Genomic DNA, 24,795 nt, shown 5'->3' on the forward strand with positions numbered 1-24,795 from the left:
TAGTTCCGGATATGCATGTGAAAAATTATTGGTGCCATATTTTATTAAATGGGCTCGGAGAGTTAAGTGTGAAACTCAGTTTAAGGACCTTATTAACGGGGCTGGAGAAGAAATGTCTAGATGGATTGAAAACCGGTTTCATTAGGATCAGTGTTCTCAGACTAGCTACGAGTTGGATTTTCTGAAAGATGTTCGGCTACCCCGTTGACTCAGTCACGTGCCTTTCAACAGGTGCCTGGAGACGAGCCCGTCCCCGCGCAGGTTGGCGAGCGCCATTGTTGTTGTTTTAGTAGACTTCCATGTTATAGCACCAACAGAAGGGGTTGAGGTGGACACGTTACACCTCGAGTTGAGCTTTAGGTCAGGGTACTACGTGAGGACTGAGCCCTTACCCGGTACTCGACAGAAACCATATACCCTTTCGAAGTGCAAGAAGCGACAATACATAAACATTATTAAGATCCGGTTAGACAGAAAGAATATATATATATGTATATATATATAATATTTTTTTTTAACCACCCGGGTAGTCAAGGACTCGGAAGGGAGGAAAAAATAAATGCGCAGCTGGCTGCGTGTCAAAACCCCGCCATGTTCTACGCGCTGTTGGGAGGTGAGCGGCCGAGGGGAGCACGTAAGTCTCGGGGGTGGGAGTCAAGACGAGATCAGGGCAGCTCCAGGTGAGGAAGGTAAATGTTGACGGAACTGGCCCCACCCGAAGCCCAAATGCTGCGGGCGGCGCGGTGATGGCACTTGCCGCTGCCTCGGGCAGCCTGGTGTCTCGTCATTATTAGGACGGCCCTTGGTATACACCGCCGCCCCCGTCTTACTGCTGTCCGCACCCCGCCACCTTGTGTTCGCCGGGCTTGGGCCCTTCTCGCACCCCTAGCAGGGACAGATTGCCATCTCGCGCCCCATAACCGCAGGTCTGCTCGTGAGTGAGAGTGACGCACTCGTGAAATGCGCAGCGTCGTCGAACGTTCTGGAAGAAGGCGGCAAAAGAGGGGAAACAGCTTCGCCCGGGAGGTACCAAAAACTGAATATCTGGAGGGGGGCTCTAGGAGACAAAATCGGACTGGCTGAACACGACACCGCCTGTCATGACAGACGAGCCCGATTTCCTTAACGTTTGTGGTGCGACGATGACACGTCATAGTTGGTTTACCACTTTACTAAAGCACGAGATGATTGGTTCCCCTGAATTTGAGCCTGTCTTTGCACTTGCAGTAGAAGTGATACAGCATGAAAGTTTGTTCTGAAGCTCCAGAGGGCACACTCTGACACATATTAAATTATTATGTTTGAAGGTGACATGTCATGCCCTTGTAGAGGGCGTTGGAAACTTCGGGTGATTAAAAAGGCAGGAAATCGGTAGCCATGCCAAGGATGGCCCAAAATCGGCCCTGCAAGGAACACCAGGATGGAGGATGAGACCTCCGCGCAGAGGCTCGTACCCAAGGCTTGCTGCTGGTTTGACGACAGGCGGGAGCAGGGCCGCGGGTGTTTTTATATTTAAAACTTCACTTCATACCACCAAATACATCTCCGCAGGTCATCTCCGGGCCCCTTCGCAGTAATATGTTGAACACTGCTAGTTCATTAGGTGTCTTTTTCAGAACAGCTTGTTATTTCTGCGACAGGTTGCCAATTTGGTTAGTTGATAAGGATTTTTATGTTGTCGAAATGTTGAACAAATAATGGCAACTCTTAATCAGAACAAAACATGAATAATAAGTTACAGTAAATTGTAAAACACATTTCTCCTGTTCCTTCTAGAGTATTGAAGGAGCAACGTGCGCCTCTCGTTGCTGTTTAGGATCCTATTGTGTATTTTGTGAAAAGGCTGCTCTTATTGACCTTAAAAGCCTGAGCACTGGCGAAAAGCGATAGTTTGTCAAGATTGTTGCTTCTTAGGCTGTTAGACACTTCGACTCTTTTCTCATAGAAACTAATTCTTAAGCAGTGTTTTCAAAACATTTATGGAAAGTGTTATAGAAGAGGAAAATAGGATTCCGTTGTGTCAGTAAATGTTATACAAAAACGTCGAAGAGCCCGACATCGTCCTTGATTGATAGGGCACGACAGATGCAAATTGTTCGAAGATACAGGGACATTTGCAAGTTTGATTGTTTTCAGACTGTTGTAATGAACAGATGAGAAAATGTGATCATATGTTTTGAAATCCATTTGACTTTCGGGGGGTAAAAAGGTAAAAGCAAATAAAAGTAAAAATGAAAAAATTGTGTAGTCAGCTGCCACCACCTACCTGTTGGGTTCTTGTATGCCCAGTTCACTTCTTTGAAAATAATCAAATTACCCTTTAAATTATTGTGCTGTTTTACAAAATGTTCAGACTTTTCCTTGACCTCAGTGTAAGTCTTCCGTGAGTTGTTTCCCTGTTGTACTGGTTACATATTTCTGTTCTTTTCTATTTGTTTCAGGCGTGAAAAAGACGGTTGAAGGAAAGGGACAGAGTGGATACATTTTTTCCAGGCGGTGCATTGGTTAATTTTCACGGACCAAAAAACCCAAAAAATTTACCAGCATACAAGAACGCTTTGAAACCACCCCAGTTGACAAAATGCCGTCCAATGGTACCATTGTTGATACCAGCTCTGCGCTAGAGAGAGATTGTGTCCAACTTCAAATGGTAGGCATCACTTAAACGTATTTTTAGTTCGCGTTCTGTAATGTAATGTTTGAGTTATTTCCGTACTATTCAATCATACATAGACTTATAATTCTCATATTATTGTCTTTGAATACAAGATTGCATTTTCATATGTCCAAAGGTGGGTTTGTACCTTATGAAAAATATTTGAGTTGTGTGTTGATTGGTTGTATTACTGCTACAGTTAAGAAATAATCTGTGTGGCTACCAACAGACCCTCTCCCAATTTCATCTCTTTTTATAGGTGGTGCCATGCACTATTGTGAGACCTGTTGAGGGCATACATTGGTTGTATTACTGCTACAGTTAAGAAATAATCTGTGTGGCTACCAACAGACCCTCTCCCAATTTCATCTCTTTTTATAGGTGGTGCCATGCACTATTGTGAGACCTGTTGAGGGCATACAGGGGCTTTGAACCCGCCCCTTGCTTACTATTCGTTGGATTTTACGTCACTCTCCTTTATCTAACTCCTATTTGTATACAAAAAAGAGATGGATGATATGCTTGAATTATTTCTATCCACTGGTAATTACTCTGGACCGCATCTCAGTCCATCTTTATTTTGCACACCATGCCACCGCAGTTTAAACCCAGTCGTATGCAAATCACTCTTAAGCCTGCTTCCTATTTGTGTCCCAGCTTCTCAATCTTGTGTTTGTCCCACCTATAGCGTATAGGTTATTTGCCATCTCCTTAATTAGCTGGCTTACATGCTTCCACTGCTTGCTTTTCAAGCAATACTTTTTTCTTTTGGGTAAAGAACTCCACAAGAGTTCTTGTGGGTTCCAACTGTCTCCTTCGTGTACTTCTTCCCCACTGTTGCTCACTGCCACCCGTGTGTTCTCCCTCCCCCCTACCTGTTTCTCTCACCCGGTTGCTTTCCTCACCCGCGTGCTTCTCATCCAACCACTCCCCATTGCTTTCTTGCCCATTGCGTCTCCTTGCTTCACTCACACCACCCTCCGTGTTTCTTCCTCCACTTCAGCCCTCATAGTTGCTCCCTCTCCACCCGAATTTCGAAAACAGAAAATGCCTTTGTGCTACTTACTTATTTTTTCTATTCACAGATGCAAATCAGTAAATAAATAAAAAATCACATCATTTTGGAGGCGTGTGTATTCATAGTGAGTGACTACTCAATGGTGCGACGGTCGCCTGTTAGAGCTTTTTAAAAAAAAAATATATATATTTTTTGCATTTTCACAAAAGAAAGACTTAGTAGCATTGCCAATGCTTGTTTACTTTTTGTTCTCATCTCAGTTGTACATGATTGTTATCTCTCCTTGTTTTTGCAACAACCTATTTTTTACCTTTATCGTTTTCCTTTCTCCTCAGTCTTTGCTTTGCCATGTTTATTGTTTACATATCACCCAATGCTAATGGCTGTTTGGGTGCATCCTTCAGTTGCTACTCGTGTACTTACATTGAACTGCATGAAGGACTACTTCACAGCTACAGCCCTCTCAAACTACTCCTGCTGGATCTTTCAGTGTGCGTTCTTTCAAATGTGCTAGTGCTGCATGAATTACTAAGCCCTGGTGGCTTTAACAATGCTTTTTAATGACAGCTGTATTTGTTCAGTTTTGTAAAGTAATCACGTAGACCTTAGTAAGTTTAAGGATTTAATAAAGCAGTAAACGCCTGTAGGTGGTGATCCCTTTCCAGCCAGTAGTCAACTGAATTTCCTAGGAACACATTACATCATTCACGAACAACACTCTAAAACAGAAAGCTTAACACATCATAACTACTTAAAGCTATACCCACGATTACAACACACCCTCTTCCCTTTAACATTCACAATAACATTACTAGAATATAATTTTTTTATTAAAGAAAGAAAATCTATAGAGAAATACATAGCATGAATACAAGATTACTCACAGACATACATAATCTCTCAAATACCTGGGTGGATTTCTGTTTCTGTGACGCTCTACCTTTCTTTCTACTCTCATTTCTTGTACTTTATTTCCTAACACTTCACCATCATCATAAATCCACTACAACCGTCCAAGACCATTTCATCATCCATGTCATCCAATTTGGCACCTACCCTCTTCTCATACAATGCAAGTCTCCTCTTATTCTCTTATTCTACTGTTCTCCATTTTCTAATACAATATACAACTCATGCACCCCTTTCACCTTGAAGGGCCGTGAAATTTCATGCAGCTCCCTTCCAATCTTCCACTTTGACTAAATCACATTTTTTCAGCTTCCCATCAGTCTCACGTTCTTGTGCATTATTGACCTGATCATCATCCTGCTTCAACATTTTTTCATCCATGCAGGAGACATTTTTGTGTTCACATCACGCCTTCTCATGACTTTAAACTGAATTTCCTTGGTGACTCCATTTTCAGTAGTGCGATACGCCTTTACTAGATCCACAACCATCCTCCTGACGTTACCTCTATTGACACAAGCCATTGAAATCACACCTTTTATCAAGCAGTTCGCCCTCTCAACAACAACATTTCCCTGTGGGTTATAGAGTGAAGTGTGAGAATGGCAAATACCACAACCCTCCAAAAACATCTTCATCTCACTAGAAGTCAACTGAGTGCCAATATCAGTAATAAGTTTGACCGGATAACCACCTTCTCTGAACTCTTCCTCCAGAACCTCAATAGTCTACTTGGTTGTGATTTCATGCATAAACTTGACTACCAGGTATGGGGACTTTGGACAATTATTTAAAACAGGCGGAAACCGCCGTAGTCAATGAAATTGCCTTGGTTGAACGGCGACTTTCTCTGGAGCCCACTTGCCACCTAAGTATCCCGCAACCCACAGCTGATAACCCCTCCTTGAATGTCATACCGGCTGTTGTGTATCCCCGTGTCATCACTAATGAGTTGATGGTGGATGATTCCAATTTCATCTCTACTAGTATTACTCCTTTAAGTACTGAGAGCAGTGTTCCCTCACCAGTGGCTATCCATACCAGACAGTCCAAGTCAAAAATTGGCACTAAGTGTAAAGGGGGAAACTCTGTTAGCGGCAAAAGGAAAGCCATAAATAACCCAGCGGGGAATCGAAAGCAGGCTAAGCAACCAAGGATCACTACTCCTCTTTCGAGGCAGGAGAAATTGAACTCTAGCTCTCCTCACTTGGTCAGGGCAGATCCTGGCGAGAATAGACAAATTAGTTTAAATGTAGAGCTGGACCAGAATAGGGAGACTCTCATGTCTAGTATTATTACATCCATGGAAGCACATTTTACCTCATTAATACAGCCTATAATAGCTTCCCTAAAAAGAATAGAGGACCGTATTTGTACCATGGAATCTCACCTCAGATGCAAAGAACCCCAAATAGGTGTAAAAAACGCTGCAGGAGATACATTAAGCACACTCACGGCTTCGGTAGACAATCTGTTGAATTCTATGATCACTTCTACACACCAACCAGTACCCTCGGTAGCGCCCATCTGCCCAGGACCTACGATGTCGCAACCAGCCTTAGATAACTTGGGCAAGATCCCAGAAACGGTAGGGCGAACACTGAATAAGGAGGGGGGCTCACATCTTCCTGTCCCTCAGCAAGGAGGGGATTTCTCTCTACACTTACCAGCCGAGGCATGCCCCTACACTATTATTCTAGCCAATGTGCCCAAACTAGAGCAAAATAAAAAGGAACATTGGTCTTCCTTGAAAAATAAGGCCCTTCATTATCTTTCGAATAAAACAGTTCTGGGTCACCACCTCAACCAGCACTTTATGATGATTAGAAGGGTACCCTGGATAGGTAAGACTGTTAAACACCTAGAGGGCGATTGCATAGTAATAAGTTTTAGATCCCCGGGGCTTGTTAGTGACATCTTAAGACAGGCAGGGTCGGTGAGAATCCATAAAGATTATGTGAATATTCTCCCCCTGGGTTTCTTTTATCCTCCATCTCAGTTTGGCACATTATTCTCTTCTCAACCACTTGGATCCGGTACTAGATTTAGTTCCACTAATAATTTCGCTGTCCCTGTTTCCAATAGATTTGAGGTCTTCTCTAACTTGGATGACATTGAGTGACTAGAGTCTAGCGATCAAGTCACCGCCTCTGATATACAAGTTCCCGTTATTCCAACTGTGAAACCCTCAACCTGTGATTCCCTTTCATTAGGTCTAAATCAGGAGCCTTTGGGCTCTTCTTTTAAATTGATTTCTTGGAATGTAGCTGGTCTCAGAAGCAAAGTAGACGATCCCACTTGGAGAGATCTAATTAAATCAGGTTACATTATAGGTTTACAAGAGACTTGGGACACTGAGGACATACTGCACATGGATGGGTACGAGAGTTTTTTTGTATCCGCCACTCCTTCTAGTTCAGGGAGGGCGAAGGGAGGGCTGGCAATGTTAATATCAGCATCCATACCTGGCTCGTCCTCCCAAATAGAAACAGGTTCGTCAAATTTTATGGCTATTTCTATCATTATGAATGAGGGACCTGATTTTTTGGTTATGAATTTTTATAACTCTTTTGATAGAGCTGCCACGACCGAGCATCTGGCCGCGCTTAATAGTTTTTTAGCCGACCGTATGGAGATCAATAAACTCAAAAGTAAAAACTGCCTTACCATACTGATGGGTGATTTCAACATCCATGGCTGTCCACACTTTTGTCGCTCCTCGGACCCTTTGGGACCGATTGATTCAAGTGTTGTACACTTTGAACATTCGGCGGCGGGACTTCTTCTAGAATCCATTTTGGCAGACTATGGTCTGATTCTCCCGTCCATGGAGGGAGAAATTATTCCCACTTTTAAAGGAACCGGGAAAGACTCGGTCATTGATTATATTTTTGTTAGTTCTATTTTGGGGGCTAACATTAAAAAATACGAGACGACCTGGTCCCATTTAAGTGATCATAACCCTGTGAACTTAATACTCTGTAACACCTTTGAAAAACCGGCTAAACTCCCAACAAGAGTGGATAAATCTGATATCTGCCCATCAGATCAAGCGCGTAGAATCAGATGGTGCAAAGTAATCCCTGGCGATTTTTATAACAACTTGTATAGTAAGGTTGGCTCTGAGCTAAAAATCTGCCTGGACCTCGAAGCAGGGGATAATGAGGTCCTTCTGGCTTACTCAGCCATCTGTAGTCAGATCCTTACCGACCTGAGCCGTCCTGGGAAACACACAGATAAGGCAGAGCCCGGTTGGTTTGACAAAAGCTGTTCATCTGCCAACAGAAAGTTAACGGCCGCCCTGAAAACTAAGCCAGTGAATAGGATTTTGGTTGCGGAGTTGAGAAAAGAATACAAGAAAACCCTGGATGCCAGGAAAAAGGTGATTAGGGAGGAAGCATGGGAAGAACTTTCCAGTGTGGACGTAATAAGTAATAGCGCAAAGTTTTGGTCTGTGGTCAATAAACCCTTCTTTTCTGATATAGGAACTGATCAATTAGATTGCGGTATCGGGAAACAATCGTGGCACTCACATTTTAAAACAGTCTACGAAATGGGATCTAGTGGTGAATTGAGCATATCTCCCACCACTGTGAACCCTTATACTTTATTAGTCTCTAAGCAAGAGGTGGTCGAGGCCATCAGTAAGATGACAAGCAATAAGGCCCCTGGCCCTGATGGCGTTCCAGCGGACCTCTTTAAATCTGATCCTGAGACATGGTCCATAGTATTAACCAACGTTTTTAACCGGGTATGTGTTGCTGGGACTCCTGACACCTGGTCCAAATCAGTAATCATACCAATTTTTAAAAAAGGTAACAGGGGGGATCCCAGTTGCTACCGACCTATCTCCCTTATTGATTCAGCCGTGAAGGTTATGGGGCGCGTGGTCCTGGGAAGACTAACTGACTGGTTAGAAGACACGACCACCCTATCGTGTCTACAATATGGGTTTCGAAAAGGCCGCGGGACCATAGACCAGAGCCTGAACCTCCAACTTTTAATAGGCAAGTATACCATTGCTAAAAAAGGGGCCTTGTATTTGGCCTTTATGGACTTGTCTTCGGCGTTTGACCGAGTGAATCGTTCAAAATTGTGGGGGTTAATATTAAACTATGGAATAGATGCCAACATTGTTTATTTCCTTGCAGATTTGCATAGAGACCTCACTGCTACGGTCAGATATGACCGGCAGGGCAATTCCACAGATAAAATCGGAATCACTAACGGCGTTAGGCAAGGTTGCATTTTAGCCCCCCTGCTTTTTACTTTATATATCAATGAATTGGGCCCTACACTAACTAAGTCATGTAAGGATATTCCTAGGGCAGGCAAATTTGACATACCAGCATTATTGTATGCTGATGATGCCGCTCTCTTAGCACGTACGGCTGTAGGGCTCCAAAAGCTTTTAGACTCCTTTGCTAAATTCATGATTGCACTAGATCTTGGAGTGAATTTCTCCAAATCCCATGTGATGTTTGTGGGCTCTATCCCAAAGAGAGTTAAAACCATGTCTTGTGAAGGTCATGTTTTATCTCGGGTCTCAAGATTCCCTTATTTAGGTGTCATTTTTGATGACAAGTCCACTTGGGCCCCACAATTGGCTGCCAAACGCAACGCATTTGCTAGGGCCACACTTGCTGTCCTAGAATTTGGTCGCAAATTGGGGGTGAAGCCCATGCAAGCTATGCTGAAGGTCTATGTAGCAAAATGCACCTCCATCGCACTATACGGGGCAGACCTGTGGGGTTTCAAAAATATTTCTGATCTTCAAGTTGTAGAAAACAGATTCCTAAAATCACTATTATCCCTCCCAAGTTCTACTTCTAACTACATAGTGCATCAAGAGTGTGGCATTGACTATTTAACTGATCGTATAGCCATTGCCCCACTCTTGAAATGGCTCTCGATTTGGCTAAACCCCGACCTAGTATTAAACCATGCTATTTTAAATGATTGCCTATCCTTAGAGTATGGCAAAACTATACCGTGGCTGAACCAGATCAAAATTCTAGCGGGGTATCTGGGCCGACCTGAGCTATTTGAGAACCCAAGCACTATAGTAAGGGGGGACCTTAAATGGGTTAAAGATGCATACAAACTGAGGGCTATGCTAACAAGGGAGGAAGGAGAACTACTTAAACCCACTGTAAAGGCACATCAGCTGATTACCACATCTAACAGTTTAGAGCCTTACTTGGGTATTGTCAATAAGATGGACCATCGTTTTTTATTAATTAAGTTCAGATTGAACAAATTCCATCTTTTAATGACTGACTCCCCTGGCTGGACTAAGGAGAAGGATTTGGGGATCTGTTCGTGTGATAGATTCTCAATAAAAGACACTATGCACTTTATTTTCTTCTGTGAACATCTGTCTTTAATCCGTAAAAAATATATTATTCCTCTTTTAAAACACAAAGGCTTCAGACAGGCGAAACCAGCTCTTATGCATCTCCAGATGTTGGGTTCTCCTTGGGAAATATTTAATATTGCCACATTTTTAGTAATTTCAATGAGACTGAGAAAAAAGATCACATGGCTATAGTGTACATCTTTTTATTGTCTGAGTAATTATTTATTGTAATTTTATGTCAATTGTTTTTAAATGGCTGTATTGTTTTATGTTTAATGTACTTTTATGGTTTTTGCTATGAACCGAATAAAGTAATTTTGACTGACTGACTGACTGACTGACTACCAGCCATTTTGAATGTACATCAACCATTTCCAGAGCAAACTGACACTCTGACTTCTCTTTCTATTACTGAATAATTCCTCACAGTACTTGTTAAAGATGAGAAGCAACAGCTACAGTGCGCTCACCCTCCTTGTGCATCTGTGAAAACACTGCCCTCACCCCTACGGCGCTAGCATCAACAGTAAGAAGTTATAACAATTTCGTGTCAAAAGGAGTTAACACCTTTGCATCATAGAGCTCTTTGTTTGATATTATCAAACAATTTCCTCTGATCTTCAGTCCACGCAAACATGCAACCCTTTCTCAAAAGTTTCTTTAACTGTTCAGTTTTTTCGGTGAAACTTCGCATAATATTCGACCAGCCCAAGAAAAGCCCTAAGTTGATCCTTGTCTTGATGTGATGGAGCTTTCCTTATTGCTTCTAACAAATCTCTTTTTGGTTTTACTCCAGAGAACGACAAGGTATATCCAAGGTACTCCACCTCAACACAGAATTTACATTTTTCTTTCCTGAGGGTCAATCCTGTATCAGCAATTTTATCTAAAACCCTCTTAAGTACCATGTTGTGACTGCCAATTGACTCTCTAAAAATTAGGATATCGTCTTGAAAATACACTAATACATCAATATCTTCAATACTCGGTCCATACTCCTCTGAAATAAGCTGGCTGCTGAAGAAAGGTCAAACAGCATTCTCGTGAATTGAAATACTCCTTCAGTAGTGATAAAAGCTGTAAGATTTTTGGAATCTGGATGTAGTTTTATTCGATGGTACACACTTATAAAGTCTAGTTTAGAAAAATATTTTGACCTCTTCAAAGATAGTACCAACTCTCCAATGTTTGGGAGAGGAAAACTATCTGTAACAATATGTTGATTGACCTTGTGTAAGTCCACGCAAAGACGAAAACTGCCATCAGGTTTGCCTGTAACCACCACCAGAGAAATCCAACTTGATGTCTCAACCAGTTCAATAATGCTTTGAGTCACCATCTCTTCCAACATACGTTTTACTTCCTGCCTGACCACAGTGGGAACTTGTAGAACTTTATGTTGAACAGGTATCGCACCTGGGTTCAACATTATTTTATGCACATAGTTCTTTAGTACACCAATGTTATCTGGAAACACTTTGCTCGCCCCCTCAATGATATCTTCCACAGGCAATTCTCCTACAACCACCACTTGATTGGGCGCACAGGGATTTATGATAATCCCTAAATCCTACTGGTGCTGCCACCCTAAAATCGGAGGACCAGATTTAGCCATGTAAACTTTTCCTTTGACTGTTCTTCCTTGAAAGCTTATTTCTGTAAGTATGTACTCTTCTATGTCTATTTTCTCTCCTTGGTAGCCCCCAGGGTTTATATCTTTCGCCATTAACTTCCACCATGAGTACAACTGACACTTTCTCAACTACAAATGTTGTCTTGGGTCTAGACTTCCTGGATTGACTCATTATCAATAACACACAAGATTCTATCTGGTGTAATTCCATCACCATTTAGTGAACAATTCTCTTGCACCAATGTCACATTGGGTTTACTATTAGATGTACACATGCGCACAAAGTGTCCTTTCCGACTACAACGGCTACATTCCTTCCCTAAGGCATAACAATTTTTAAAATCAGCAGTATGAAAATTGCTACCACACCTAAAACATTTTCTCCCTTGCTGTATGCCTCCGTCTAAAACCTTGGATGGTGTAACAGTACTACTCCGTTTGACATAAGGACTCTTCATCACTTCCTTTATCCCTGACTTTCCAGTACCTAACACACCTACATCTTCACTATCAACACAAGATACTTCACCATCAATCTTTCTTTTTTTCCATTTCCTTCATACATAGGTGAGACTGTTCTACAACTCTTTCAATTTCTATGGCATCGTGTAAAGATGGATTTTTAGCTGCCCACAGCCTTTCTTGCATTTTTTATTTTTGCTTTGTACAGTTAGTTGATCATGAATCATTTCCTCCCTCATGACCCCAAACTAACATTTAACAGACAGATCTCGCAGCCTAGACACAAACTGATCTACTCTTTCCTCCATCTTTTGTGGTTGGGTATACAACTTATACCTACACATTACTATGTTGGTTTCTTTAGCATACCTCCTTTTCAACCTGACCTTTGCTTCTAAATACACATTCGCAATTTGTTGACCATTATTACCTATGGCTGCTGGTAAATACTTAAATATGTGGTGACCTTCTTTTCCTAAAGTGCTTAAAAGTAAAGCTTTTTTCCTTGCGTTGCTGAAATCACTACCATCTGATGCCTCAATATAATTTTCAGAAATTTCAATCAACTCGTCCCACTCAATGGATGAAGTCCCTGCCTGTGCTAGGAAAACAGTCCGTTGTATAATTGCAGCTTCCATGTTTGAATATACTATCAACCCCTACCCTCTTTGTACCTTCTCTCACTGAATAATGAGTAAATTGTATTCTCCTTATAGTGTGTGTATCAATGATGAAAGTGGAGACGTAAATGTACTTTAGTGCATATGCAACACACACAATTGCAGTGTGCCTATCACTGATGAACGTGAAGGCACAAAGGAACTTTGGTGTGCCTATCACCGATAAACGTGAAGGCATAAAAGAACTTTGATGAGCTTGTCACTACACCATCACAGTATTCCCATCACTGTAGAAACTCAAAACTTAATGTGAAACATTTAACATAGTATAGAGACACAAATGTACTCCAGTGTATATAATGCACACAATTAAGGTGTGCCTATCACCATACAATCACAATGTGCCCATCACTGTAGAAACGTGAAACATTTAATGAAGTACCTGTACCGGTTGTTTCATAGATCACCATCTACTCTCGAGAAGCAGAATTGAACTGTCGATACTCCTCTTGGATGAAAAACAAGACGCGAGATGTGCGACATGAACATGAATGTAGCTACTTAGTACACAAACCTTACCAACTATCTAAAATGGCCCCTAGATACGTGCGTGATGACGTAATTATGAAGCTTGCTTGTTGTAGTACACAAATCTTCCCAACTATCTCAAATGGGCGCCGGATACGTGTGTGATGACGGAATTACGAAGCTTGCTGCTTGCGTGTTGTAGAGCGTTGCGCTCAGCAGAATCCACAGATCTTCCTGGGTAATCACATGCTCTAACACCATGCAAGCAATCCAGCTGGATGCACTCGACCGAACATCAACGGTTGGTTCCAAAGAGGTAACAGTTCACTCACTTGTAGACTTTTACTTGATATACATAAAATGTACATTACGATTTAAGATGCTCGGCGGTAAAACCGAAGTACTGGTTCTTACCTCAGGGGTCCCCTGGTCCAGTCTTTTCTGGCCCCAAGAGCTGGGCTCCATTCCAATACCTGTGCCAGCCGTGAAGAGTCTGGGCACCAGGCTGGACACTGGACTGACCGAGGTGTCTGCTGTAGTGGGAAGCTGCATCGGACTGATGCGGCAACTCCGGAAATTGTCGACCCTGTTGTCACCCGCTACCATGCAAACGGTGGTGACTGCATTAATCTTATCCCGCCTTGATTACGGCAATGCAGTCTACATTGGGCTCCCTCGAAAACTCTTGGGGAAACTCCAAGTGGTCATGAATAACGCAGCGAGGCTGATCTACAAATTGCCTCGAAGAGCGCATGCCACCCCCTTGTTGCAACAGCTACATTGGCTCCCCATTAAGCAAAGGGTCAGTTTCAAGGGTATGTGCATTGCACATAAATCCCAGTTTGGCGAAGCACTCAAATACATTAAAGACCGCTTGAAGCCCTATGCGCCTGGACGTTACCTTAGTTCGTCGCAGGCAAGTTTCTTCGCATGCCCACGTTTCAATTGAGCCACCTTAGGAGGCCTGACTTTTTCAGTTACCATCCCCCAGATTTGGAACAAGTTACCGGATGGTATGCGTAAGGGAGCCTGACTACTTCCGTTCCGGAGGAGACTTAAGACGATGCTGTTCACAGAGGCGTTCGGAAATGCCTACGCCGCTCCGTGTTGAGTTTAGCTGCGTGAAAGGACTCTGGATTGTCTGACCTATGCTGTAGCGCTTAGAGACCTTTGGTGATTAGCGCTTTACAAATGCAACTTAACATAACGTTGCTTTCACCACGGGAATCCTCAATAGTAGTGCTCCACTCGGTCGGGGTTCCTCAAAGATATCTTACTTCTCGAGTTTCTTAGCGTGAGTTCCTACTCCACCTAGGGCACAGTCGTCATGGCTAGCCTCATCGCCAAATTTTGTTAAGTAATCACGTAGACCTTCGTAAGTTTAAAGGATTTAATAAAGCAGTAAACAACTGTAGGTGGTGCTCCCTTTCCAGCCTGCCTTCAACTGACTTTCCTAGGAACCCATTACATCATTCACGAAGAACACTCTAAAACAGAATGCTTAACACATCATAACTACTTAAAGCTATACCCACGAATACAACATTAAGTTTGGTGTCTTTGTAGAGGTTTTCACACGCATGCATTCCAAAAGTATAAAGTAATGAGTGCTAGACCTTTCACTAGGTTAGCTGTGTGAAGTAAAGGGTATACAGCTTTCCTCTAATGTAAAAGTCTCAATACTAACTCCCTTTGTGACTTATTCAGTGATACATTGGAAATTGTGTATATTAAAATAAACTCCATTTAGATTTCTGAGGCTATAGCTTAATATGTTTTTCTAAAACAAAGGACCGCCCCACCCCCAATAGATAGGCTTTTAATAAACAGCCTTGTATTAATGCCAGGCTAGCAAGAATGGCATTTCATTTCCCTTTTCATAATTTTTTTCATATTAAATACATTTCTAACTAAAACAAATATTTGTGTTATCTCATAAAGCAAAACTCTCACAAATAATACTCACTGTGTCGAAATTGCACAAAAGTTGTATTTTCTGATGAATACTACTAACTGCAGATTCCTCATCTTCTGAATACCCACTGGTGCCAAAATGGTTCTGGAGATTTCTCTCAGCATTGCTGCAGTGTGCCCGGTAGGTGGTGGTGTGCGGCTCCACGTCTGCTTCGTCCTGCTCTAGAAGTGACCTCTCAGTTACTAATACATGCCACCCCTGCGTGCTATCATCAGTTCTTTTCTGTCCCCACCTTCAGACGTGGATCTGGAGCTTGTTCGCTCAACTTTTACTCATCTTGTTGACGAGATTTTGTAAAATATTTTGCTCTCCTTATGGAAGGGATTATGTTTTCTCTAAAGACTACAGGGTTTAAGCTTTGTAGGGACTGTTACAAGCACATGTCTTTGACAGATCCCCATATCAAAACAAAGAAAACTGTGAGTCTAGAACAACGAGTGACCTTGAAAGATGCTACACCACAAAAACTACAACAACATGAATGTTCATACCAAAATATCGCACTGGATATATATATGCAATAAAGATCTGCAAAAGCATAAAAGGTTCCCATCACCCACTAGAAGTGGCTCGCTTCATCATTTGGGAAACCAGGGACTTATCAAAGAACCAAACACCACCAAATGAACGTGGATCAGGGTTCAAAGTTTGTCCCGGACGCAACTATGGAAATGTTGCTTCAATAGAGGGTACCAATCTTCAAAATGGTATAGGGTGATGTATGCAGTGCGAGTGAGGTAAGTGTAATTGATAAAATTGGAAACCAAGGCACAATTTTTTTTTTATTTAAGTGCTGCCTTGACGCCAAATTAAAACAGTGCTGTGACAGTTTAAACAAATAACTGTGTTCGATCTGGTCTACATGTTTCAGCTTATGGGTAGATTATACCCCAGCTTTCGTCAGGACCATTACAAGCTACTGCATATTATACGTGAAAATCAGGTAAATCATACAACCTGAACCTGTGATAGGTGTAGGAGAAATTACCCGAACAATACTGGGTATGCGCCTCGCCTCACCTGGCAACTGCTCAGGCTTAATGAGGCACCGCTCTATCCGTCGGTACCTCAAACACCCTATACCATTTTGAAGATTGGTTCCCTCTATTGAAGCAACATTTCCATAGTTGCGTCCGGGACAAACTTTGAACCCTGATCCACGTTCATTTGGTGGTGTTTGGTTCTTTGATAAGTCCCTGGTTTCCCAAATGATGAAGCGAGCCACTTCTAGTGGGTGATGGGAACCTTTTATGCTTTTGCAGATCTTTATTGCATATATATATCCAGTGCGATATTTTGGTATGAACATTCATGTTGTTGTAGTTTTTGTGGTGTAGCATCTTTCAAGGTCACTCGTTGTTCTAGACTCACAGTTTTCTTTGTTTGGATATGTAGAATTGGGGATTATTTACTGTTTGAGTCTTTAAACTAATATCCCTTAGACCCCCACTCTATTTTGAGATATCTTTTTACAGTTTGACAGATCCCCTCCAGGTATGTCTTTGACATTTAGGGTCTTCACACAACTCCAAGTGTTGCAAGGACTGCCCCCGGATTAATCCAAAGGCAATTCAGGACTGCAAATCCAAGCTCTATGTAAGCAAACACCGTCGGAAGGCGTGTAAGGGCCAGTCCCAATCAAAGACGCAGACTTGTTCTCGCTCTCAAGATCATTATTGGAAATTGTCCAACCGTTTAAAACTCCCAGTCATCGAGTAAGTCCAAATCAAAAAAGAAACATAAGACGTGGAAGCATGACTCTCCCTCATACACGTCTGCCATCAGGAGAAAACACATTTTCCTCCAGGTGCATCCCAGTGTCGGTCACGGTCCCCTACTGAATAACCAATTCCACAGCTTATAATATGCAAACCAAATTCCTGGGTCCATCAGTGACACTGCATCAAGTTGAGGCCTTCCAGAAAGCCATATTGCACATTTTTGTCTCCCTCCGGTGTGCCTTCGGGTTCCAAGAAGGCCTCCAGGCAGGCTACTGTCAGCAGATCCGTCCTGATGCCGGCACTGATGCTCCCAGAGGAAGATTTCATTATTTTATTGGAATCCGCAGCGAACCAGGTATGACCTAGACTGAAGTTGTGCCCTCCACAACCTTTGGAGAAGCCAGTCCAACTTTATTCTAACTTCGATAGAACTCAACCTTTACCTAGAACGCTTTACATTCCCTTTACTTCAGACTCACAACACAGTGAACATGGTGATGGAGATGACGGTATGATACATCCCACTCTTATGATGAGGGCAATCTATTAATAGACCTTCAGAACACCGTTAGACACTTCCCTGGATTCTAGGTTGAACTCTCCCCCCCGGCATCTCCATCATGGAACCAGTTTCTATTTTTTGTGATGGTCAGATGGGCTGCTGAATTTTAGACCTCCAACTTCCATCTGTAGTAGTAAAGACTAATGCCCTGACAGAAGCCTGACAACCTGAGCGGACTTCCACAGAACCACTTCTCCCTTTTAATAAAGCCCTGATGGACACACTAATGGGTACTTTTGTCAAACCTGGATCACCAGTCAACTGACAGGTTACCAGAAGATATAGCCCTGCCCCATGTGATCTTCCTTTCCTTATGCAAACGCTTTGCATAAAAACTTGGTGGTCCAAGCTTTGACAAGCAGACACAACCCTGACTCATTCCCTAGTGCACTATCTGATGAAGTTGAAGTTGAAGTTAAAAGCATTTGTAGAGCGCACTGTGACCGGGCGGTTTCCTGGCGCTGGGGATTACTAGAGGCGGAGTAAGAGAGGTTAAGTGGAGGGGAACGCCTGGGCAAACAAGTGAGTCTTGAGCGCTTTCCGGAAGAGGAGGTAGGAGGGGATTAATCGGATAGTTAGAGGAAGACTATTCCAGAAGCGAGGGGCCAGGAAAGAGAACCTGGTACCACCTGCTCGAGATTTGCGAAATCGGGGAACAGTGAGGAGAGCCTGACTGGAGGAGCGAAGATGACGACTGGGGAGGTAGTGAGAGATCATGGAATTGACGAAGAGGGGGGCTGTGCGAGCATGAGCCATAAAAACTATGCATCCCATTTTGAAGAGGGTGCGAAATAAAATAGGAAGCCAGTGAAGGGTTTTTAGGAGAGGAGAAGAGTGGTGAAATTTGGGAAGTTGATAAATTAGGCGAGCCGCCTGATTCTGAATAGTCTGAAGGCGCCGTAGCTCATAGGCAGGAATGCCAGCATAGAGGCAATTCCCATAGTCTAACCGGGAAAGGACAATGGCTAAGATAATGATTTTGAGGGCATCGAAAGTAAAAAAACAGCAAATCTTACGGATGATCCGCAGGGATAAGAAGCAGGAGGACACTACGGAGCTGATCTGAGGACGCATGGAAAGGTCCTGGCTGATTTTGATCCCGAGGGTTCTAACTGATGTTGAAGGAGCCGGAGGGGGATCAAAGCTGGCAGGCCAATAAGCAGATGACCAGGGGCTTGAAGAGCCGCCAGTTAAGATCAGCTCAGTTTTGTCAGGATTGAGTTTCAAATGGTTGTGGCTCATCCAATCGGAAATAAATGTGAGAGTGGTTTGGAATTTGGAGAGAGAATCAGAGGAGGAAAGATTAAAGATAAGTTGGAGGTCGTCCGCATAGTTGTAAACGGATACCTCCATTCTAAGCAGGGAAACAATAAGAGGGTAGATGTAAAGGTTAAAAAGAAGGGGAGAAAGAGAGGAGCCCTGGGGGACCCCACAGGAAATTGTGCGAAATGGAGCAGAAAAACCAGAGAGCTGGACAGCCTGAGACCGGCCTTGAAGGAATGACGTGAGCCATGAGAGAGCGGTGCCCTGGATGCCCGCCGCCCTGACACGGTTCAAAAGGATGGAATGATCGACCGTGTCGGCAGCGGACAAATCCAGGAGCACCAGAGCTTGGGGGCAGTTGGAGTCCGTTTTACTCTTCAGCTCGTCAAGGACAGAAAGGACCACAGTTTCGGTTGAATGTGCCGGGCGAAAGCCCGCCTGATGGGAGGCCAGTAGCTGGTTGTCCTCAATGTAGGTTGACAGGCAGGTGGTTACATGGCTTTCTAGGATCTTGCCTAAGTATGGGAGCAAAGAAATCGGCCTGAAATTGACAGGAAGGGTTGGATCAGAGCCAGGCTTCTTTAGGATAGGGATGACAGTGGCTGATTTAAACTGTGGAGGGACCGATCCCGTAGAAATAGATAGGTTAAGAAAGGACAGAGGGGGATCGGGGCAGCCAGCAAATAGTTCCGTGAGGATTCGAGCAGGGGCGAAGTCAGCGGGCGAGCCTGATTTGACTTTCCTGAGCAGAGCCAAGAAAGATTCTTTGGACATGGGTGGGAAATGGGTGAGAGAGGAAAGCAGAAGGGGGGGGGAGAGAAGGGGGGGAGATAAGAAGATGGTGAAGGGATGTTCCGTTTAATGTTGGCAATTTTCTCAAAGAAATAATCGTTGAGAGAGAGACAGAGAGAGGGAGAAGGAGTGGGGTGGAGATTGACACGATCTGATAGGGCTAGATTGTGGACAACTGAGAAAATTTCCTTGGGCTTATTAGCTGCTGATATGATCTTGCCCGAGAAATATTCTGATTTTGCCACAAGAATAGCTCTCTTATAGTTGTTAAGAAGGGACCGATATTGATCCCTCAGAGAGGGGCAGTAATTGCGTCTCCACTGGCGCTCAGACCGTCGGAGAGCTAATTTGAGGGTTTTGAGGTCGCTCGAGAACCATTTACTGGCTTCATGGGGTCGGCAAGCTTTGACCGTCCTGAGCGGAGCTATTCGGTCACAGCAGGTAGAGAGCCAGGTGTTAATGGCATCTGCTTGAAGGTCGAGGGGAAGAGCAGATAAATCCGGGGAGGTGGTCCTCAACGAGGAGTGAAGGGAGTGGAAGTCTACCCGGTTCCAGTTACGCGCGGAAACATTCTTAGGCAGGGAGGATTTGTCGGTAACTGCTAGGTCGATGGAAAAAGAGATAAGCGAGTGGTCGGACCAGGTGCAAGGGAGGGTAGTGGTTGGAGAGAGGGTCCGATTTACTGACCAAATCTGGTCAAGAATATGACCGTGGATGTGGGTAGGGACGTGGATGTGGGGAATAAAATTGAGGCAGCGAAGGGTGTCAGAGAAATCTCTGGAAGCCAAGTCTTCTTTCGGATCGCCGGGCCAATAATTGAAATCACCCAACAGTAGAACTGACGTATTGTTGATTACAAGAGTGGCCAAGAGTTCTTGCAGAGCGGGAAGAAAGTGGGGCGTTGCTTGAGGGGGGCGGTAGATGAGAACTATGGTGAGGGGAATGGAAATATTCACTGAGCGGGCCACAATGTTGTCAATTTTAGGTATGGGGGGTGAGGGTAGGGGCTGGAACTGGAGGGTGGACCGAATTATCAATGCTACTCCCCCACCAACTTTCCCAACTGGAAAGGAATATAAAGGTATGGAGGTGATCAGGAAGAGTCTGTATGCCTCAGATAGCCTTGCTCTCCACTCAGTAAATGCATGTTGTCTGCTGGGACAATATTCACATGTGTTGTGAAATATGGTCAGCAAGATCTTGCCAACAATCCCTGAAGAATTCTGCATCAACCAGATTATCCAAGATGGTCAGGATGCGGTGAAATATGTCATCTACTCTGAAAAAAACGGACTGCTTTGACATGGCTGTCGGTACTAGCGTGGTACTTTGGCACCATGCATGGATGTGATCCACTGGCTTCTTGAGTGACATTATGGGGTCACTAGTGGCACCCATCTCTTCGGAGATGAGGCAGGCTCAGCCCTGGAACTCTTCAAATAATACAGGGCCAATGCATGCTCCCTCCGGCTCTCTGCGCCAATACAGCAGTATCCCCAACATGTTGGCCCCTTTTGAGGCCTCAGAAAGGGCTTGCCCCAGTGTCAATATCCACCTCCACAGCAACAGATCACATAGTACTTTCAAGGCCGGGGACCTGACTAACAACATCCAGGCCTCGGGGCAATGCACTGTTCCGTCCACTGTCCCCTGCTACCACTGCAAGCTGGTTTAGCTTGCCCTTCTGTGGCACATGGCCATCCAATTAGTGGCAGGATAAGGTGCTAACTTCGCAGGTGGCAAAGCATCAAATCTAACAGGTGTGTGTTTCAAACAGTCCACCAAGGTTATGCCATACCCTTCCTTTCAGTTCAGACCCGCCGCACATTCCACATACTACAGAGTGGCTATGGCTATCAGAGGACCATTTCTCCATTTTAGACAAAGAAGCCGGAGAGAGGATCCTGGCATCAGATTTAGGGACTGAATTTTACTCTGGGTAATTTCTGATGCCCAGGTATGACAGAGGCCCCCATCCAGTTTTAGGCCTTTGCCCACTCAACTTCTCTCAGAAAAAGGACAGAATCAGGATGCTCACATTGGCCCAAGTTCGATCTGCCCTGGATCCAGAGTACTAGATATAAGTGCTGGCCCAGCAGGACACTTATTTTTTTGTTCCCATCGTGCCGTCTCACAGGTGTTACCTGCAGTCCAGGGTGGGCCTGGAGCATACCAGTGCCCTTCAAGTGTTAATGAAAGTATAACCGTTTCCTTCTACCTCCATGACAAGCTGTTGAAGGCAGGCATGCCACAGTCAGTCGCAGACCATCTCCAAACAGCAAATCTCCTAACATCTTTGTTCTCCATCAACGTGCCAAAGTCAAAACTGACTCCTTCCCAGAGGCTTTTGTTCCTCAGAGCCATTGTGGACAAGATGCAATTTAGAACCTTCCCTCTTGCTCAGTGAGTCCAGAACATTCAAGCTATGATCCTAATATTTCCAGCATGGTCCTTGGTCTTAGTGATAGTGCTTATGAGATTTCTCAGTGTTTCACTACCTATCGGGTTCCATCCAAGTTTTGGATAAAACTTCAAATGACCTGCAATTGAGGCTGTTTCACCTCAGTTGGACCAGCGACAATCCATTGTCCCTACCCTACCCAGAGCTGAGAGAACTGACTGGTGACAGACACATCAGCAATCTCACTGACCTTGTCAGTGAACTGCTTCCCTTCCCTATCAGCTCTGCCTGGTAGCTGCTGCCCCTGACCCTTGCTGGTCGGTGTTTAAGGCCTTCCTCCACCTGCAGGCACCCGCGTGCTCCTCATTCCTGGTGGTCCAATGGGGAGCTTATCTGCTCTGCCGCTGCTCTGCCCTCGGTCTCTCTACCTTCTCAATCCAACCTCTCATTTTGCTTTTATCTGTCTCCTGTCCTTTAATTTGCTCTCTTTTATTTTCATTTCGTTTTCTCTGCTTTTATTTTTCATCTGCTTCTTTCACTTTTCCGCTTTCCCTCACTTGCCTCTTTTTGCGCCTTTTCCCTCCGTGTCCCTGCTGCTGCTCACCCCGCAGCCCTGACCCCTACAGCGCTGATTTCCACCTCTCAGCTGTCCAGCCTTCCCCTCAAACTACTTATGGCGGCTGCTGCGCCCAGGCCAGTCTGTGCCCATCCGCGCCTGGACCGCACCCAACGCCACGTCCCTGGTTCTCGGACCATTCGCCACTACGACGCCAACACTCCACCCCCAGCACCGGATGCTACACTACATGCCGCCTGGCTTCACTGATGAACACCCAAGGCCCTTTTTCCTGCCGGAACTGCATAAGCACCTTCGCCTGCCACCGCACACCAGCCCCACCCACCTCTCGACCGACAAACGCCGGACCCGTTCGCCTCAACCACATCCTGCTCAACACACGTTCCGTCCACAAACACTCCATGGCGATCAGGAACCTGCTCGAGTCAGTTGACTCCGACATCGCCTTCCTAATGTAAACCTGGATGAACTCCACCTCTGTCCCGAACATTGCCACCGCCATCCCGGACGTCTACAAGATCATCCACCAGGACTGTGTCAACAAACCAGGGGGAAGCATCGCCATCATACACAAAAACACCTTCTGCCTCACCACCCATGCAGACGACCTCTCGGCCAACATGGAGCAACCCCACTATCTGAAAGAAACACGTTAGTTAGATTCCTCACCTTAGAATATCCCCAGGAGTCAGACTGGATCCGGAAGATTTTTCGTCAGCAATACCCCTTGCGCGTCGCTAGGCGTCGTCTGCGGCTCTGCGTCCGTCGGCGGCGTCGTGCGCCGGAATGACGTCGTCGGAGTACTTAGACGCCGCCCTCGCGCGCTGACGCCAGTTCTTCTTTTTTCCGTGCCAGTAAGCGCAGATCCGGGAGAGCTACCCCTTTAGTCACTTTTTGACTAACTTTTTCGATCCTTTTTAGGTCTCGCCTGCGAACGCAGCGCGAAGCGCTGCAATCGCAAGCGAGATCTATTGTTGCTGACTTGCCTCGGAAGTGGGACAGGAGATGTGCACGCGCAGGCTTTCGGCGGATTTGAGTTGGTGTACGCGCCTACAGCCACGCAGCGTGCACATCTCCTGTCCCCCTTCCCTCGCAAGCCAGCATGCAGTTTCACTTTCGTCAACACGCACGTCCTAGGCAGCCTCATGCTATTTAATATTTTTTTTTTAATTCGGACGCGCTGAGCAACAATAGCCCACACGGAGCCCCCCCAGCCCTTCTACACTCACCGGGCTGCTCTTCTGGGGGGTCTCCTCCTCGCGGCTGCAGCACTTCTGTTGCGGGGCTTCCCTGCACTCCTGGGAGCCCCGCGCTGCTGTGGTCATCCTCGGCCACCGCATTCTTCACCCGGGCCCCCTCCTGGGACCCGGGGCTTCTCTTCACTCCGGCCGCCACCGCGGGGCTCTCCCTTCAGCATGGGAGCCCCGCGTTAGCACGGCACGCCGGTTTCTGTTTTTGCCGGAGCAGGCCCCGCCCATGTCCCGGGCAAGGGCGCCTGACTTCCGGCTTGAAGACTAGTTGGCTCGAGCTGTTGCCATATTGCCGGGTGCGCGCTGTGGAAGGCTATGTAGGGCTTCAAGTCTCAGCTCTGGCACGGCGGACGCAGTCGAGTCCAGACCAGTCTGTTTTCGGGTCGGGTCGGGTCAAGGCTGGTCCTGCGTAGGTCCGACTCTAGGTATTTGTATGCCCCCCTCGAGAGTCTGATCCTCCGTTGCTGTCAGTGCGTGCTATGCTGCAGGGCCGGCTACTGTACTTCCTTTGGCTCAGTGGGAGGTCTGAAATACACCTGGCAGGTTGCGTAGCCGCAGGGTCCCCCCAGGACCTCCGAAGTGTGTTATAACTGTGGCCGGTATGTAGTTCCTATTTCGCTGCAGACCAGAGGCGTAACGTAGAGGCCTACCCCAGGCAAATCCTTGGGACCAGAGCACTGTGCCTGTTTACTGGGAGAGTGCCCAGTCGCGCCAGCGGTGAGGCCCAGTTCCCCTCTGTCGGGCTACTCATTCGGGGATAGCTCCTACTACGGGCCGAATCAGTGGAGTCCCTTATGCAATGTCCGGGCATTTACACACTCTCAATCCACCCCCCCCAGGTGCTGGTGGCCGTCCACTGGTGCTGTGAATGGGCCTGCTTCCAGGAGCCAGGCCGGGCTCTTTAGTGCTCTCCGCCCCCAGTTGCGTCTACCTTGCAGCCTATGCTAGTCATTCGTGGGCCTCTCCTCCCCCGCCGCCTGTCCCATGCACCTGCTCCACCTATTGCATAGGCCCCTCTTTCTCTGGTGGCGGTGGCAGACGGGTGTTCGCATCTTCTACCTCGGGGTCA

The 24,795-nt window shown here is 45.4% G+C and overlaps 1 protein-coding gene across 8 annotated transcripts in view; it reads left to right on the forward strand.

The window, feature by feature from the left end:
• DNMT3A (DNA methyltransferase 3 alpha) overlaps nt 1–24,795 on the forward strand; it is a 1,939,932-nt gene that overhangs the window by 204,185 nt on the left and 1,710,952 nt on the right. For 7 of the 8 annotated variants that reach the window (XM_085613211.1, XM_085613216.1, XM_085613220.1 and 4 more), the window contains one exon: nt 2,442–2,650. In XM_085613211.1, the coding sequence (XP_085469337.1) occupies nt 2,582–2,650 (69 nt within the window). In that variant the 5' untranslated portion in view covers nt 2,442–2,581. Of the gene's footprint in view, nt 1–678; nt 1,027–2,441; nt 2,651–24,795 lie in introns of those variants that run through there. The other variant, XM_085613215.1, reaches the window with a different exon arrangement.

The sequence above is a fragment of the Triturus cristatus genome, chromosome 6 (assembly GCF_964204655.1).
Source record: "Triturus cristatus chromosome 6, aTriCri1.1, whole genome shotgun sequence".
Lineage (NCBI taxonomy): Eukaryota > Metazoa > Chordata > Amphibia > Caudata > Salamandridae > Triturus > Triturus cristatus.